Here is a 19409-nt window from a genome sequence, read left to right as displayed (position 1 = left end):
GTGTTACAGTTCCAAGTTAAAGGTCATGACTCCAGGGATTTAGTTTGTGAATTTCTGCCTTATGAAGCAACAGGAGGAAGATTGCTGTCCTCTCTGCAGGTGTTTGCATCACACACAGTTCGGAGTTATCTGATCTTCTGTGGGTGTTTGGGTGTTTTTTCCAGTACCTTTCCCCTCTCAGCCTAACTATACCAGGTCAGACTTGTGTTTTCTTTAAATACCTTTATAGATGGATGTCCAAATAATGTATTGTGTAAACCAAGGTAATTGTGAAGGTGATGACCTCAGGTGAGAGGAACATACGATCACCCTCTACAGCATGGAGCGTTTCCCCAGTTCCTTCAGGATAGAGCTCAAATTCCCACATTTGTCTTACAAAGCCTGTCTTTGTCTCCAGGTCTGTCTCTGTGGATTTAGCTGCTGTATATAATTAGACCACCAAACCAACATCTTCTACGTGCCTGAGGCTTTCCTTGTGCCAGGAAGATGCTACCTCTTACCCTCCCCAAACAAACACCAGAGAAGCACATATGCAGCTTTTGATTGACTTCTTAAGAGGTATTTAACTGCCCTATGATACGTTTTTGTGACCCTTTCTCAGTAGAATTCACCACTGAAATAAAGAGAAAAGAGTGTGTACAAATGCACATGTACATACATTCATATGCATACACTATGTCTCTATACAGCTGTTCTTTCATTTATTGGTGAGAGCTAGAAAAAATGGAGAATTTGCCATGGATGCATAACTAATAAATTTTAAGATTTTTTTTTTTTTAGAATTTAGCATAGATTTTCTCCTGTTGTTTAAATGGCTTTCTATACTTGTTAATGTCTATTTCGTTCTTAGTATTTTCTATTTCAATTGAGTCTTCTTTTGATATTTAGTTGTTTAGAGATTTTTTTTTTTTTAGTTTTTAACCTAATTGTGATGAGACCTGAGAATATGGTCAGTATGTTACAGTCCTACAAAACTTCTTGAGATTAGGGTTATTGCATAACATGTGATCAATTTGTGTATACGTTCATATGCATTTCTAAAGAATATTAATCTTTAATTGTTGGTTGGAACAGTCCACTATACCATGAGTTTGAGCTTGTTAATGTGCTGTATAAATCTTCCACATCTTTCCTAAAACTTTTGTCTACTTGATCTCTTAATGATAGGAAAGAAGTATTAAAATTCTCTCATTAATGCAGTGAATTTTTCAGTTTCTCTTTGAGTTTTATGTTTTTCCGTCCCTATTTTGAGGCTAGTTTACTAGAGTACGGAATTGATCTGTCATCTAGGTGCATAAAAATTTTTTGTCACTATTTGGTGAGTTTCTTTATCTATAGTTTCTTTATCTATCTATCTATCTATCTATCTATCTATCTATCTATCTATAGTTTCTTTATCTGTCTATAGGCAAGAAATGATTCTTGCCTCGAGCAATGTAGCTATACCAGCTGCCAACTAGACCATATGTTTCTTGAAATATGTTTTGTAATATGTTGAATGCCAATATTTTTGCATACTATATTTTAGATTTGATTTCTGTGACCAATATATGGATATTTAAAAATGTTATCAGACTATGTTTATTCTATTTTTACGCTATATTAAAGCAACTCTTATTATGGTTCTAGTCATGAGAATTACTGCCCATTTTTTTAAATGTGGGCTTAAAAAAGCCCATAACAGTGAATTTATCACGTTAACCATTTTTAAGTGTACAGTTCAGTAGTAGTGTTAAATATCTTCACGTTGTTTTACAACAGATCACTAGAACATTTTTATCTTGCATCACTGAAATTCTTCACCAACTGAACACTAATTCCCCTCTTTCCTGCCCAGAGGCCTTGGCAATAGCTTTTTACTTTCTGTTTCTATCATGTTGACTGTCTTAGATACTTCATATGAGTAAAATCTGACAATATTTGTTCTTTTGTGACTGGCTGACTCTTGCTTGGCATAATGTCCTCAAGTTTCATTCATGTTGTAGCACATGACATGATTTCCTTCTTTTTAAAAGCTGCGTAGTATTCTAATACATGTATATGCCATGTTTTCATTATCCAGTTATCTGTTGTTGGACATTTGGGTTGCTTCCGCCTTTTGGTTATGGGGAATAATGCTGCAGTGAACATGGGTGTGCAAATATCTCTTTGAGATTCTGCTTTTCATTCTCTTTCATTTCACTCAGAAGTGAGATGGCTGGATCACATGATAACTCTACTTTTAATTTTATGAGTAATCTTCATACCGTTTTCCACATGACTGCACCATCTTACATTTACATTAATGTAACCCGGTGCACAAGTATTCCATTTCTCCATATCCTCACACCCACATGTTATGTTTTGTTTTTCTGAATAATAGCCATACTAATGCTATAAGGTGATATCGCACTGTGGTTTTCATTGGCATTTGTCTTATGAATAGAGATGTTGAACATATTTTTGTGTGCTTTTTGGCCATCTGTATATCATATTTGAAGGACTGTTTATTCAAGTTTTCTGCCCAGTTTTTAAGGATGTTGTTTGTTTTTGTTGTTTGGTGGTAGAAGTTGTCTATATATTCTAGATATTAACCTCTTATCAGATATATGATTTGAAAATATTTTCTCCCATTCCACTGGTTTTCTTTTCACTCTGCTTTTGTTTTAAGTTTATTTATTTACTTAGAGAGAGAGAGAGAGAGAGAGAGAGAGAGAGAGAGAGAGAGAGAACAAGCAGAGCAGGGGCAGAGAGAAAAGAGAGAAAGAATCTCAAGCAGGTTCTGCACTGTCATCACAGAGCCCAGCGTGGGGCTCGAATTCATGAACCGTGACATCATGACCTGAGCTGAAACCAAGAGTTGGATGCATAACTGACTGAGCCTCCAGGCACCCCCACTCTTCACTCTGTTGATTGACTCCTTTGATTCCCTGAAAAATTTTAGTTTAATTTTTGTATATTTTCCTTTCACTGACTGTGCTTATGGTGTTATATCCAAGAAATCATGGCCAAATCCAATTTCCCCATGTTTTCTTCTAGTTGAATAGTTTTAGGTCTTATATTAGGTTATGAAGTTAATTTTTTTTTATATGTTGTTAGACTATGTTTATTTCAAAACACTTTTTACTGTAAAATCAAACAGATATGATAAACCACATTAAACAAGTATATAGTTAATGAATTAGGATACTGTGAAGACCCGTATCAACCGCCATTCTGGTTAAGAAATGCAACTTTGCCAAGTTACCCATGTGCCCATCCTTGTGTCACAATTAAATCACTACTCTCCCCTCTTTCCAAATGGAACCACTGTTCTGAATTTTAGTTATAGCTTCACTGCATTTCTATATAATATTATCACCCAAGTATGAATCCCTAGAAACTCTAGTTTATTCTTTCACAACTTGAAACATGGCAGTGTTCTGAATCAATCTCCAAGTACGCTTCATACTTTTTTTTTTCCTTTGGCCACTGGGCTCTCCTACAAGTACACTTTATTTCTAATTTATCTGTGGAAGAATCTCAGCCTGTATGGTTTCCTACAGTCTAGATTTTGCTGACTGCACACTTCTTGGCAGTTTACCATGTTCCTCTGTCTTCTGTGTTTCCTGGGAATTATCAGTTGGAATCCAGAGGTTTGACCAGACTTAGGTTCAATCTGTTTAGCAAGAATATATCTGATGGGGCTTTATTTCATCAGTAAACACGTATTTGTTACTACATGTTAGGTTAAAAGCCATCGAGGCTGAAAATACAGATTTATTAATTCAGTGGAGATTGCAAAATGATATTTTAATTTGATTATTTCTTTTATACATTACCTTGAAAGTATTATACAAGATGGTTACCTTCATTTTTAGTATTTATTTCCTTGTATTCATTTCCTCTTTTCAAAATAATGAATTGATTCCCTGTTATCTTCAGGATGTAATCAACCGATTAATTAAAAAATAACATATCAGTACACACTTGAGAATTAAAGCCTATTTTATTGGTTAATTTCTCTTTTTTTAAAGCATTTTTTGTTTATTTTATTTGAGAGAGTGCAAGGGAACAGGGGCGGGGCAGAGAGACAAGGAGAGAGAGAATCCCTATGCGGGGCTTGACCCCACAAGTGATGTGATTATGACCTGAGCCAAAATCAAGAGTTGGACACTCAACTGACTGAGCCATCCAGGTGCCCCATGTTGATTAATTTCGTGTTAAAGTAGTTCAGTATCCCCTCTTTGGGCCAGTGGAAGCTCCTTGCAGTCCTCTTGATATGACTCTTGGTATGATATTCTTTGCAACCTGATATGTCAATATTTTCCAGGCTCATTTTACACATTTTATGAAAGGGATCTTGGGTTAGCCATTAATCCCAGATCCCTGGTTTTCCTTTAATATTTGATTTATTTTAATGGTGGTGATATTTCAATACCACAATCTGAGCAGTAGGGTTATTCAGCGGGCAAAACTAGGAATTTTTACGAATACTTATTTTAAAAGAAAAAATAATTCTTGATATCCTTGATAGTAATTGCAGTTTGTTATTTCCATCTCAAATTCAAGACCATAGGGTTTTTACTTGATCTCTTTAGTATCACTTCCCTTTTTTTCCACACTGACAACCCAAGAATCTAGGCACTTGGGGAAACATATATATGAGAGAATAAAGACATCCCACAATTTTTTTTAATGTTTATTTTGAGAGAGTGAGAAAAGGAGTTTTAGCGGAGAAGGGGCAGAATTAGGGAGAGAGAGAATCCCAAGCAAGCTCAGCGCTGTCAGCACAAAGCCCCACATAGGGCTTGAACTCTCGAACTGTGATATCATGACCTGAATGGAAATCAGGAGTCTGGTGCCTAACCAACTGAACCATCCAGACACCCCTGTCCCACAATTTCTTACTTGTTTTTACTCACCTTACAAATTTAGTGGTCTTAGAATAACAATATGAACATCACCACCACTAGTTTTGATGACTAAAAACAGTTAATTTTTTTTTTCTCTCTGCTCTTTCTTTTCTTCCTTACTTGATCTCCTTTCACCTTTTGGTGCTATTAGACTACAATGCCCTTACTACTACACCCGCCCCTTTTTAACCATAATTGAACACTGACTCTACAATAACAATATATTTAATAATGTTAAGCAGTATTTAGGTTGTCTCACTATTAATTTTGATTACATGAAGCTCATTCTCTACTAGATTGCTTACAAAACACTCTTGGTACAATACACTGATTTATTATATGTTGAATAATTCCAGATATTAAAGTATTTAGTCACATTATTTCTATTAAGTATGTTATATATGTATTATATTTTCTCCTGACATGAATAATGATAATTAAGTTCTCATGATAGTCTAATTATTTCCTTCATAAGCCAAATGACTTTTTGCCTGAAGATATAATTTCTTTCCTTTGTTCTTTTCAGTATAGTAACTTACAAATATATATCTTGCTGTTGGCTATTCTGGTTCAATATTCTCAGGTACACAAAAGCAGTCTCTAATTATGTATTTTCAAGGTTTTGTTTTAATTTTAGGAAAGTTTCTTCAATTACAGTTTTTAATATTTTTCTCTTGTTTTAATTTTTTTAATAACTGCAATTGTCCAACTTGTCATTTCTTTGCCTATCTTTAAATTTGTCACTTTCCCTTGAATATCATTTATCTCTTTTATTTTTAAAGAATGTTTTATTTATCTTTTTCTTGAGAGAGAGCGAGAGAGCGGGAGAGAGTGTGAGAGACAGAGGCAGAGAGAGAATCTCAAGCAAGCTCCACACTGTCAGCACAGAACTCAACACGGGGCTTGATCTCACAAACCCTGAGATCATGAACTGAGCTGAAATCAAGAGTCGGATGCTTAACTAACTGAGCCACCCAGGCGACCCCTTCGTTTCTTTTTAATATTTAATTTTTTCCTTTTCCACATCGCATTTCTTGATCTAAATGGTTAGTTGTGTTTATTTCTTTCTGTTTCTTCTATTTTAGTTTTCTTGTCTATGTTGTATATTTTGTATGAGACTTGGACTTTGATACTTTTCTTCTTCACCATTTTTTTTAATTTGGTTTTTGGAACTTGTAGAAAGAGACAGTTCAGATATTTTTTTCTAATATCAAGAGTTCCTGCTTCAGTTTTTATGAAGTGTTAAAAAGTAGAGTGTCTTGCTTTCAGATATTTTCTGATTCACTAGTAACTTCCACTGGCCCCAAATGGGAAGTATGGAACTCTTTTATTATTTTTCAAGATTGTTTTGTCTATTTGGAGCCCCATGCAATTCCATACAAATTGAAAGATTGGCTTTTCCACTTATGTGGAAAAGACTGTTGGAATTTTGATAGGAATTGCATTAAATCTATAGATTACTTTGGGTTGTATTGACATCGTAACAATGTTAAGTCTACCTATCCATGAGCATGTTATGTCTTTCTATTTTTTTAATGTATTTTAAAGTTTCTTTCAGCACTGTTTTATAGTTTTCAACATGCAAGCTTCTCACCTCCTTGGTTAGAGTTAGTCCTAAGTATGTAAGTCTTTTCATTGCTATTGTAAACAGAATTACTTTCCTAACTTCCTTTGTAATTGCTAGTGAACAGCTATATGTTGGTCTAGTACTCTGCAACTTTGCTGAATTATTTTATTAACTCTGGTATCTTTCTTGTGGGTTTACTGGGTTTTCTATACCTCTGATCATGTCAATTGCAGGAGTGCCTGGGTGGCTTAGTCAGTTGAGTGTCTGACTCTTCATTTCAGCTCAGGTCATGATCTCACAGTTTGTGAGTTTGAGCCCCACATCAGGCTCTGCACTGGCAGTGTGGGTCCTGCTTTGGGTTCTCTCCCTCTGTCTCTCTCTTTCTTTCTCTCCATTGCTTGCTCTCTCAGTCTCAAAATAAACATTTTTAAAAAGACCGTGTAAATTGCAAATCAAGGTAGCTTTGTCTCTTCCTTTCCAATTTGGATGGGCTTTTCTTTTCTTATCTGGTAGCTCTACCTAGAACTTCCAGTGTAGTGTCAAGTAATAGAGGTGAAGCAGGATCCTTGTCTTGTCCCTGACCTATTTATGTTTTATTTGTAATGCCTAACTGGCATAATACATTGATGTTAATGTTGTTTGTGGTTTGTCTTAGTCTGCTATAAAAAAACAAACAAACAAAACCAAACTGTAGACTGAGTAGCTAAAAGACAAACATGTATTTCTCAGTATTCTGGAGTCAGAAAAGCCCAAGGTCAAGGTTCAGCAGATTTGCTGTTTGGTGAGGGACTGCTTCCTGGTTCACAGACAGCCATCTCCTTGTTGTGTCCTCACTGGCAAAAGGGGCAAAGGAGCTGTCTGAAGTCTCTTTTATAAGGGCACCATCCCACTCATGAGGGATCTACTTTCATGACATAATCAGCTCCCCAGAGGTCACTTCCTAATACAATCACTTTGATCATTAAATTTTCAGCATGTAAATTTTGGGGGAACAGAAACATTCAGTCTATAACAGGGTTTAAAGAAATATTTGTACATACCATTAAGAGAGATTCATGCCTACTATGTAAATTCAGTTTAGTGTTACTGGGACTATGGCAAAAGTCTACACTTCTTTAGGAGGGTGTAAAGAAAGGGAAATTGATCAATCCTATCTGTCAGGGATCACAAAAAGCATCATAGAAGTGACTGCCTTGAATATTCAAAGCAGGAAAAGTGTTTGCTAAGCAGGTATGAGCAGAGAGAACTTGAGAAGCTTTTTCTAGGAAAAGATACGACAAAAGCTCCAGAGGGCTTATACGGCTTGTTGCTATAGGATAACTTTCAGTAGTTGAAGTTGACCTGGATTGTAGGATCAAAGGAGAGACTCTGTGATGATGACTAGAAACATACAATGTGCTATGGAAAAATTTGGATTTTATCTTGGAGGAAATGGGAAAAATATAAAGATGTTTGAGATTGTCCAATCTGCATAGAATTGAGATGATACTCCACAGATGTTAGTTGACTGATTATAATATTGTGTGGTGGAAACCTGTGGGGAAACTAAGCACACTTTGCTGTCAACTGAGTGCATGGTGTTTTTGTAATCTCACAAGCCAAAGGCCAAAAAATGCCAAAAGAAACTATTGTATGCAAAAAACACTACCTTTCTTTCATTTAGTGAGTAAAATAAAATGAAGATTAAAGACAGACCTAGTACGATGCTGTTGACAGCTCTTTAAAGTAGGAAAAGACCCACAGCCATTGAATCTTGGAGGAGATGGTATTAGTTTTATTCCTTCTTCATGTTGTGTATCTGATATGTTCTCCTTCCATACTGAACAATGGTGACCCAAGGGACTTGCAAAATTGTGAAAGTTAGAGATCTTTAGAAACCTAGGGCTGAATCTAAGGAACTGCAAAGTGAAATAAATTTGGGGGGCATTTTCTCCTTGTCTTCACCCCTCTCTCTAGCTCTTCAGATGCTTTTAACATTTGACTACAGTCAGAGATCTAAAGTCCTGCTATAACCTCACTACATAGATCTGGGTCTTCTTGGAGGATCCCATATTCTTAAGTTACCCCTTTTCTTTGATGTCAGCAATAATAAAATAATACTAGTAATATTACACAGGTAATATTTCTTGATTGCTTACTATGTGTTAGGCAAACTGTGTGATCAAAGTAATTCAGTCATTACGTCAGATACCTCTGTTCATCTTTCCAAATATGAGAAAAAACCATGTCATGACAATAACAGGTAATATTTCTTGATTGCTTACTATGTGTTAGGCAAACTGCCATGATCAAAGTAATTCAGTCATTACATCAGATGCCTCTGCTCATTTTTCAAAATATGAGAAAAAACCACATCAGCTACATGATATCTGGCTTTTGAAAGATTCCAAACACCTTCTGCATACTTCTTGGCATTCTTTGATTATATCTCCTAACTGCTTCTGATTAGGGCCTTCATGTTCACACAGCTACAGCAAATATTTAGCCTGATAACATTATTTCTGTTTCTTCCCAGTCCCCTTCTGTGAGTGTGTGTGTGTGCATGCATATGTGCATGGGGTGGGGGTGGAGTAGGAGAGACATGTGATGTGAAGGCAGAAACTTTATCTTAACTTTAACTCTATTCTCCTCTCAGTCTTTGTCATCAATGACCACTCCTGATTTTAGTTTTCAAACTTCATTGTTGTCAGTGAACTGGAGATTTCCCCCTTCCCAATATTCGTAAGCATTAATTAATCACTTAACTTGTTTATACATTAATTTATTAAAAATATGTATTTAGCAATTGAATGTGATCAAAGAGTTACATAATTAGGGTAGGTCTGTTAGTACCAGTTTCTCCAGGAAAGTTCCAGTTTAAATGCATTATTAATAGTGAAAGCACTTTTTATAGTGTTGTAGTTTGAAAAACAAATAATATTCCTAAATTACTCCTGGGGGATTCAGGGAAACTGCAATGTAAATGAAAAAAAATAAAAATTGTGGTAATAAAGTTTAGGAGAGACTTTGAAGTTAATACTTATGCTTTCAAGAGGTCCAGTATATACTTAAATTAGACTCCTGATTGAATTTAATTCTATCACTAAAATTTACTTTCTTTAAGTCCCAATCTCTGGGAATGAGCTTGAGAATTGTGGATTTATTGATTTATGACTGTTCTTTTAATTCCTAGGGCCTAACAGATCAGACAGAAAATCTCCAGTGCCTTACATCTCTAAAGAACATTGAAATGATCAGCTTTATGGATAGGAGCTTCTCAGGCTATCTTAGGTTGCAGCAAGCGTAAGTCCAATATTTGCGCTTGTGGTTGCCTGCCACACTAGGCTACTTGGTGTAGATTGATTTTAAAGATTTACCAGTTAACCATTAGAATAAAGTCACTATACAATCTCTTTAAAAAGTGTTTCCTGAGATACTTATACCGAGCCTTGTTGTACTTCTGACTATTAAAGTTCCAACTTGATGAATAATGTCATGTGGAAAAGTCCCCACACCCCTTATCTTTTAGCTCAAATTTTGGTCCAGCACAACAAGCAACAGAGTTAGTAATCCATGCTAATTTCATGAGCCAGGATCTTGATGAAATATTAGCTAGTTTTTTTTTTAAAACCTCTTCTTACAAAATGCTGCAACCAACCAATCACAAAATTGGATTTTGTGGCTTTTTAAGAATTCTCATCTAGGCTCTGACTCACACCTATGGTGCTTTAGGAAGATGACAGTGTCACAGGGTGAAGAAACACTGTGGGAGTTGCTTTAATAATAATTAAGGCTTGAACTAATGTTTTGCAGTATCTGTCTCAGAATCTCTTTTTCTCAGCACTGTGAAGAGACTGGAGAAAGGGATATTATGGGGTTCAAAGCTCTCTGTTTGGGTCTGTTTTGTGCTCTCTGTGCTTCTTACATTTATATCACCATTCCAGGCAACATTGAAGAATACTGGAAAGTAATAGCCTTATTTACAGTTGCTAAAACCTGCACATTTATGGTAAGATTAACATTTTTTCTTCTGGATATTGGGATGCCTTGTTGACTAAAAATCAGTGCTTTTGAACTTTTTAGAAATTACTGTTTTGAAATAACCATTACTTCTTTTTTAGAAAAAAATAATTACACAAAATTAACCTAAGTTATAAAACTAGCTATATCTACATCTGTGCAAACAGAGTGGGACAGAATTCTTGCTTCTAAGGAGTTTGTATCCAGATGTAAAGTTTGTGCATACTGTGATATGCATAAGTGGTATTCTTGACAGCAAAGCTTTGAAGCTTACTTGATACCTTACATTTGAGTTATATTTAACGTATTTGAGTTTCCAGTTATATTTTACTTATATATAAGTGATACTTATCAACATTATTGAGACTTGTGCCTATTTGGTGTTAATTTAGGGCTCTCAGTATTTCATTGGTTTCCACTGCTTATCTTTTTTTTAAATTTTTAAGGTTTATTCATGTTTTAGAGACAGAGACAGAGCATGAGTGGGGGAGGGGTAGAGAGAGAGGGAGACACAGAATCCAAAGCAGGCTCCAGACTCTGAGCTGTCAGCACAGAGCCCGATGCAGGGCTCGAACCCACGAACTGTGAGATCATGACCTGAGCTAAAGTCGTACACTGAACCAACTGAGCCACCCAGGTGCCACTCCATTGCTTATCTTTAATCAAAATTTCTAGATTTCAGAGATTGTCTGACTTGAAATATGCAGGGTCGATTATGAATTCAAGCAAAAACAGCTCTTGGTAAGGGAGAGATATGGTTAGAATAGCATTTTTCAGCTCTTAGAATACACAGGTTTTCAGTAATGTATACTTCTCTGAATCCCCACTACCTTCCAACTATTTGGACCAGTTTACAGAGGAGGAAAAGAAGTTCAGAGGATCTCACACAGCTAGAAAGCGACCACTTCAAAATTTGAAGCCACAAATGCCTCATTCCAAAACTTGTACTCTTTCTGCCAAACCAAGTGGCTCCCAGAAAGGTCATTTGATGACGGAAACAGTAAGAAGCTGAAAGGAGAAGACAAAGCAGCAGCAAATGATTAGAGAAGAGAGAACAATCTATGATATAAGGAGAGGCTGTCCCATGGTACTTTGCACAGCAGACAGTGGTTCTGTGAAAACGCAACCATCTCCTGTCTGCATCTGCTGAGTCCTGCTATTTCTCTCCCTGATCACTTCTAGCGACTGACCTTAAGAATAACTGCCTCTTTCTCCAATGCTCCTACTCCTTGATTTAACGTAACATGAAAGAAGATGTGGGGAAACAAGTGCCGACTCCATAGTCTTTTCCTTTTTCAGCTACAAATTATTCCTACCATTGTCCATCTATAACACAATTATGCACTTTATAGATTTCACATTGTATATGGATTGTTCTTTATTTTTAAAAAGATGCTAAGAAGAGCACCCGTGTATTTACTTGCAAGATTATTCTAGTAAAATTAACAGTCCTTGGCTGTTCTCAAAAAAACAACAACAACAAAAACAACAACCAATTTTATTCTTGTCAGTACTGAATTTTGTAACTCAAAGTTGAGATACCAGAAGATAGATTACTGTATCATAGGAAATGGAAGTGAAAAGTAAAGTTTTTGAGGAAGTAATCTTGATAAATAAAATGCATTGCTATGGAGTCATATGTTAACTTGGAAGGCTGAGTTTGGTAAAAGAAAGCATGTCCAATCTTCTAAACTTTCCTTAATCCTCCATTGTACATTTTTAACCTATAAAATGGGGATATTAATCATAAATACTTTAGAGGATTGCTCTGAGAATTACAGATAATGTATGGTAGAACAGCACAAAATAATCTCTAAGGTGATACTTTTGTTATTCAAAAATACTTACCAGCTCAAAAACAAAATGTCTGAGAAATGAGAAAAAAAGGCAATTCACTTTTTAAAATTTGCTTCACTAAATGAAAAATTAGCTTAATTTACCCATTTCCCAAAATTTTGCCTTAAAGGACACTCTACCTGATTATATTCAGTTAGCATGAAATTACTTAAGAATTTTTAGTAGTAAAGAATACTTAAATAAGGCAAGATTCATTAAATACGTACATGTAGTAGGCACTCCTCTATGTACATTAGAAGTCCTAACTCACTTAGAGCATACAACAGCGCACTGAGGGATTTGTTGTTATTATTATGATTACAATTGTATAGATAAAAAAATTGAGGTAGAGCGTAATTTGCTTCAGATCATATACTCAGTAAGTGATGGTATAAGTGGTTGGTCTGGAAAAATGAGTGCAGATTTGGCTTTGACCTTTCCTGGCTGCAACTTAGGGCTTCTGCATGCTTCCTCATTGTTAAAGTATAGGAATTAGACATTCTCTAAGACCCTGTAATACCATACTCTGAAATAATTGTAGGAATGTGTTTGATGTACTATTGACCATGTATTTTTAAGTTTTTTTCTTTTGGGTAAACTGCCCAGTGACATGTCACGAATTTCCTAGAAAAGTTACCAGAAATAACAGGGAGACATTTTTTTTTTCAGTGCTATCAAATATGGGATTTGAGAGATGGGGGTTGGGTGCTAGGACACAGCTATTTAAAGTTGAAAACAGGGCATTAAACAAAAACAAATAAGCTATTGGGACCTCATCAAGATAAAAAGCTTCTGCACAATGAAGGAAACAATCAGCAAAACTAAAAGGCAAACTACAGAATGGAAGAAGATATTTGGAAATAACATATCAGACAGTGGGTTAATATGAAATACCTATAAAGAATGTGTCAAACTCAACACCCAAAAAACAAATAATCCCGTGAAGAAATGGACAGAAGACATGAACAAAGACTTTTCCAAAGATGACATCCATATGGCTTACAGACACGTGAAAAGATGGTCAACATCACTCATCATCAGGGAAATACAAATCAAAACCACAACAAGATACCACCTCACCCCTGTCAGAATGGCTAAAACTAACAACTAAGGAAACATCAGATGTTGGCAAGAAGGCGGAGGAGGAAGACTTTTGCACTGTTGATGGGAATGCAAACTGGTGCAGCTACTATGGAAACCAGTGTGGAGGTTCCTCAAAAAATTAAAAATAGAGCTACCCTACAATCCAGCAATTGCCCTACTAGGCATTTATCCAAAGGATACAAAAGTACTGATTTGATGGGGCATATGGACTCCAGTGTTCATAGCAGCAATAGTGACAATAGCCAAATTATGAAAAGGCTCAAATGTCCATCAACTGATGAATGCATAAAGAAAATATGATGTGTATGTATGTGTGTATGGGTATGTGTGTGTGTATATATACATATACATATACCCATACCCATACACACACACACACACACACACACACACACACACACACACACACAATTTGGAATACTACTCAGTGATGAAAAAGAATGAAATCTTGCATTTGCAACAATATGGATAGAGATAGAATATATTTTGCTAAGCAAAATAAGTCAGGCAGAGAAAGACACCATATGATTTCGTTCATGTGAAATTTAACAAATGCAACAGATGAACATAGGGGAAGGAAAGGAAAAATAACAGAGGGAGACAAACCATAAGAGACTCTTAAATACAGAGAACAGACTGGGGGTTGTTCGAGGGGAGGTAATTGGGAGTATGGGTTAAATGGGTGATGGGCACTAAGGAGGGCACTTGTTGGGCTGAGCACTGGGTGTTATATGTAAGTGATGAATCACTGGGTTCAACTCCTGAAACCAATACTACACTGAATGTTAATTAAATTGGATTAAAATAAATAAAAAGCATTAAAAAGAAAAAAAAGATAACCAGGGCATTAAATAACTGTTAGTGTGAGCATAAGAGAACTTTTAAAGTTTTGGATTAGATAAAATGAACAATAAAGAAGAAAAATATGACAACATTCCTATAAAACAAAAAGAAAAGAAAAGATGTTATAAGACCTGGAAATTTTCCAGGTAAGAATTTACAATTATAAAATAACTTCCAGTTAATTGACAGCTTTTGAATGACCCAGTTACTAATAAAATACAGGATACTTTAGATTTTCAAAGGCAAAAAAGTATGGAATAAAGTCTATACAGTATTACTTGGAAATAAATATTACAAATTTGGTGTAATATAAGATGAAAATGTTCAATTTTGTTTTGCTTTTACAGGATATGTGTTTTGAAAACTTAGGTATTATGAAACATGGGGACTTAATTTCCATGATATTCAGTCTGGACTATACACAGCCACTCTCAGATGAAAATGTCACAGTGACCAATACAATATTTGTTGATACTCTAGTACGTTTGTACTTGCCAAAGAGAAAGTCAGAAATCCGAAGACCAGCTGTCATCTATATTCATGGTGGTGGTTTTTGCTTTGGAAGTTTCAGTAAGTTTATCACATAAGGAAAAAACTATAACTGGCAATATGTTTTTGGTATAAGAAATATTTAATATAAATATACATACTTACATGTATAATAGGGATAAGTATAGCTATAAATATTAGATATTGAACAGACGTAGACATATGTTTGGAGAAAAATAGGCAGACCATTATTTCTGTTTTTGTTTTGCTTGGTTTTGATAAGCTCTTTCTTCTCAGCTTCCATATTGAATCAGCTCATATCAAATGAAAATAAGACATGAAGGAGTCAATTAGTACAACTTCTTTTCTGTGACATTAGAATATATTCAGGAGCAGAAACGTTGAAGTGATATGGATGTTGTAAACAGTAAATCGGAATCACATATTGTTGGTTGCTACAAGATCAAGTTTGTAAATACCAATAACAATAATGCTAACAGTTAGTAAAGCTTAGAATGATAGCTAGTCTCAATTCTTTTAAAGGAAAACACAAAATAGACATAGGTTACATTAAACTCCTTCTTATGAAGTCTAATTTCCCCGTTCATTTCTGGCTACACATCTTCTTTATCCATTCATTCATCGACGGTCATTTGGGCTCTTTCCATACTTTGGTTCTTGTTGATAGTACTGCTATAAACATTGGGGTGCATGTATCCCTTCAAAACAGCACACCTGTATACCTTGGATAAATACCTAGTAGTGCAATTACTGGGTTGTAAGGTAGTTCTATTTTTAATCTTTTGATAAACCTCCATACTGTTTTCCAGAGTGGCTGCACCAGCTTGCATTCCCATCAGCAGTGCAAAAGAGATCCTTTTTCTTCGCATCCTCGCCAACAGCTGTTGTTGCCGGAGTTGTTAATGTTAGTCATTCTGACAGGTGTGAGGTGGTATCTCATTGTGGTTTTGATCTGTATTTCCTTGATTATGAGTGATGTGGAGCATCTTCTCATGTGTCTGTTAACCATCTGGATGTCTTTTTTTTTTAAATTTTTTTAATGTTTATTTTTGAGAGACAGAGAGAGACAGAGTGCAAATGGGGGAGGGGCAGAGAGAGAAGGAGACACAGAATCCGAAGCAGCCTCCAGACTCTGAGCTGTCAGCACAGAGCCTGATGCGGGACCTGGACTCCCAGACTCTGAGATCTTGACCTGAGCCAAGTTGGATGCTTTAACTGACTGAGCCACCCAAGCACCCCAGAACTGGATTTCTTTTGAAAAGTGTCTGTACATGTCTTTTGCCCATTTCTTCACTGGATTATTTGTTTTTTGGGTGTTGAGTTTGATCAGTTCCTTATAGATTTTGGATACTAACTCTTTATCTGATATATTGTTTGTAAAAATCTTCTCACATTCTGTTGGTAGCCTTTTAGTTTTGCCAAAAGTTTCCTTCACTGTGTAGAAGTTTTTATTTTCATGAGGTCCCAGTAGTTCATTTTCTCTTTTGTTTCCCTTGCCTCTGGAGATGTGTTGAGTAAGAAGTTGCTGTGGCCAAGATCAAAGAAGTTTTTGCCTGCTTTTGCCTCGAGGATTTTGATGGCTTCCTGTCTTACATTTAGGTCTTTCATCCATTTTGAGTTTACTTTTGTGTATGATGGAAGAAAGTGGTCCAGGTTCATTCGTCTGCATGTCTCCGTCCAGTTTTCCCAGCACCATTTGCTGAAGAGACTGTCTTTTATTCCATTGGATATTCTTTCCTGCTTTGTCAAAGATTAGTTGGCCATATGCTTGTAGGTCCATTACTGGGTTCTCTATTCTGTTCCATTGATCTAAGTGTTTGTTCTTGTGCCAGTACCATACTGTCTTGATGATTACATATATATATTAATTGATGGTTACAGCTTTGTATTATCTTGAAGTCTGGGATTGTGATGCCTCCTGCTTTGGTTTCTTTTTTCAAGATTGCTTTGGCTATTCAGGGTATTTTCTGGCTCCATACAAATTTTAGGATTATTTGTTCTAGCTCTCTGAAGAATGCTGGTGTTACTTTGATAGGGATTGCATTGAATATATAGATTGCCTTGGGTAGTATTGACATTTTAACAATATTTGTTCTTCCTATCCAGGAGCATGGAATCTTTTTCCATTTTTTTGTGTCTTCTTCAATTTATTTCATAAGCTTTCTATAGTTTTCAGTGTATAGATTTTTCACCTCTTTGGTTAGATTTATTTCTAGATATTTTATGTTTTTTTGTGCAATTGTAAATGGGATCGATTCCTTGATTTCTCTTTCTGTGGCTACATTGTTGGTGAATAGGAATGCAACCTATTCTGTGCAACCAGTCAATGCACCAATTTCTGTGCGTTGATTTTATATCCTGCAACTTTGCTGAATTCATGAATCAGTTCTAGCAGTTTTTTGGTGGAATCTTTTGGGTTTCCATATAGAGTATCATGTCATCTTAGAAGAGTGAAAGTTTGACCTCCTCCTGGCCTATTTGGATGCCTTTATTTCTTTGTGTTGTCTGATTTCAGAGGCTAAAACTTTGAATACTATGTTGAATAACAGTGGCGAGAGTCGACATCCCTGTCTTGTTCGTGACTTTAGGGGGAAAGCTGTCAGTTTTTCCCCATTAAGGATGATATTATCGTTGGGTTGTTCATATATGGCTTGTATGATCTCGAGGTATGTTCCTTCCATCCTTACTTTCTTGAGGGTTTTTATCAAGAAAGCTTTGTGTATTTTGTCAAATGCTTTCTCTGCATCTATTGAGTGGATCATATGGTTCTTTCCTTTCTTTTATTGGTGTGATAAATCATGTTAACTGTTTTTCAGAACCAGCCCTGCATCCCAGGTATAAATCCAACTTAGTCGTGCTGAATAATTTTTTTAGTGTATTGTTGGATCTGGTAGGCTAATATCTTGTTGAGGACTGTTCATCAGGGGAATTGGTCTGTAGTTCTCCTTTTTAGTGTGGTCTCTGTCGGGTTTTGGATTCAAGGTAATGCTGTCTTCATAGAAAGAGTTTGGAAGTTTTCCTTCTATTTCTATTTTTTGGAACAGCTTCAAGAGAATAGGTGTTAACTCTTCCTTAAATGTTTGGTAGAATTCCCCTGGAAAGCCATCTGGCCCTGGACTCTTGTTTTTTGGCAGATTTTTGATTACTAATTCGATTTCCTTACTGGTAATGGCTCTGTTCAAATTTTCCATTTCTTCCTGTTTCAGTTTTGGTAGTGTATATGTTTCTCGGAATTTGTCCATTTCTTCCAGATTACCCATTTTATTGGCATAAAATTGCTCATACTATTCTCTTATTATTGTTTTTATTTCTGCTGTGTTGGTTTGTGATCTCTCATCCTTCATTCTTGATTTTATTTATTTGGGTCCTTTCCTTTTTCTTTTTGTTCAGACTGGCTAGTGATTTATCAATTTTGGTAATTCTTTCAAAGAACTAGCTTCTGGTTTCATCTGGGTTTTTTTTGGTTTTGATAGCATTAATTTCTGCTCTAATCTTTATTATTTCCTGTCTTCTGCTGGTTTTGGGTTTTATTTGCTGTTCTTTTTCCAGCTCCTTAAGGCGTAAGGTTAGGTTGTGTATCTGAGATCTTTCTTCCTTCTTTAGTAAGGCCTGGATTGCTATATACTTTGCTTTTATGACTGCCTTTGCTGCGTCCCAGAGGTTTTGGGTTTTGGTGTTATCATTTTAATTGACTTCCATATATTTTTTAATTTCCTCTTTAACTGTTTGGTTCGCCCATTCACTCTTTAGTAGGATGTTCTTCAGTCTCCAAGTATTTGTGACCTTTCCAAATTTTTTCTTGTGGTTGATTTTGAGTTTCATAGCGTTGTGGTCTGAAAATATGCATGGTATGATCTCGATCTTTTTGTACTTACTTAGGGCTGATTTGTGTCCCAGTATGTGGTCTATTCTGGAGAACGTTTCATGCGCACTGGAGAAGAATGTACATTCTGCTGCTTTAGAATGAAATATTCTGAATATATCTGTTAAGTCCATCTGGTCCAGTGTGTCATTCAAATCCATTGTTTCCTTGTTGATTTTTTGAATAGATGATCTGTCCATTTCTGTGAGTGGGGTGTTGAAGTCTCCTACTATTATGTTATTACTATCGATGAGTTTTTTCATGTTTGTGATTAGTTGATTTATATATTTGGGTGCTATCCCATTTGGTGCATAAATGTTTACAACTGTTAGGTCTTCTTGGTGAATAGACCCCTTGATTGTGATATAATGCCCTTCTACGTCTCAATACAGTCTTTATTTTCAAGTCTAGATTGTCTGATATAAGTATGGCTAATCTGGCTTTCTTTTGTTGACCACTAGCATGATAGATGCTTCTCCATCCCATTATTTTCAATCTGAAGGTGTCTTTAGGTCTCAAGTGGGTCTCTTGTAAACAGCATATAGATGGATCTTGGTTTCTAATCCATTCTGTTACCCTATGTCTTTTGATTAGAGCATTTAGTCCATTGACGTTTAGAGTGAGTACTGTAAGATATGAACTTATTACCAATATGTTGCTTGTAGAGTTGGAGTTCGCTGGTCCTTTCTAGTCTTTGTTGCTTTTGGTCTTTATTTATTCATTTGTTTATTTTTTCATCTTTTCTCCCATCAGAGAGACCCCCTTAAAATTTCTTGCAGGGCTGGTTTAGTGGTCACAAACTCCTTTAATTTTT

At 35.8% G+C, this 19409-nt stretch overlaps 1 protein-coding gene across 1 annotated transcript in view; it reads left to right on the top strand.

Moving 5' to 3' along the window:
* The first annotated feature begins 428 nt into the window (after positions 1-428).
* The window catches only part of LOC101091891 (arylacetamide deacetylase-like 2), a 40803-nt gene continuing 21822 nt past the window's right edge, over positions 429-19409 (top strand). Inside the window, 3 exon segments of the mRNA XM_045037426.1 lie at positions 429-558; positions 9614-10429; positions 14571-14793. Coding sequence (XP_044893361.1) covers positions 10223-10429; positions 14571-14793 — 430 coding nt within the window. The 5' untranslated portion in view covers positions 429-558; positions 9614-10222.

The sequence above is a fragment of the Felis catus genome, chromosome C2 (assembly GCF_018350175.1).
Source record: "Felis catus isolate Fca126 chromosome C2, F.catus_Fca126_mat1.0, whole genome shotgun sequence".
Classification (NCBI taxonomy): Eukaryota; Metazoa; Chordata; class Mammalia; order Carnivora; family Felidae; genus Felis; species Felis catus.
This window is presented reverse-complemented; position numbering and strand designations above follow the sequence as displayed.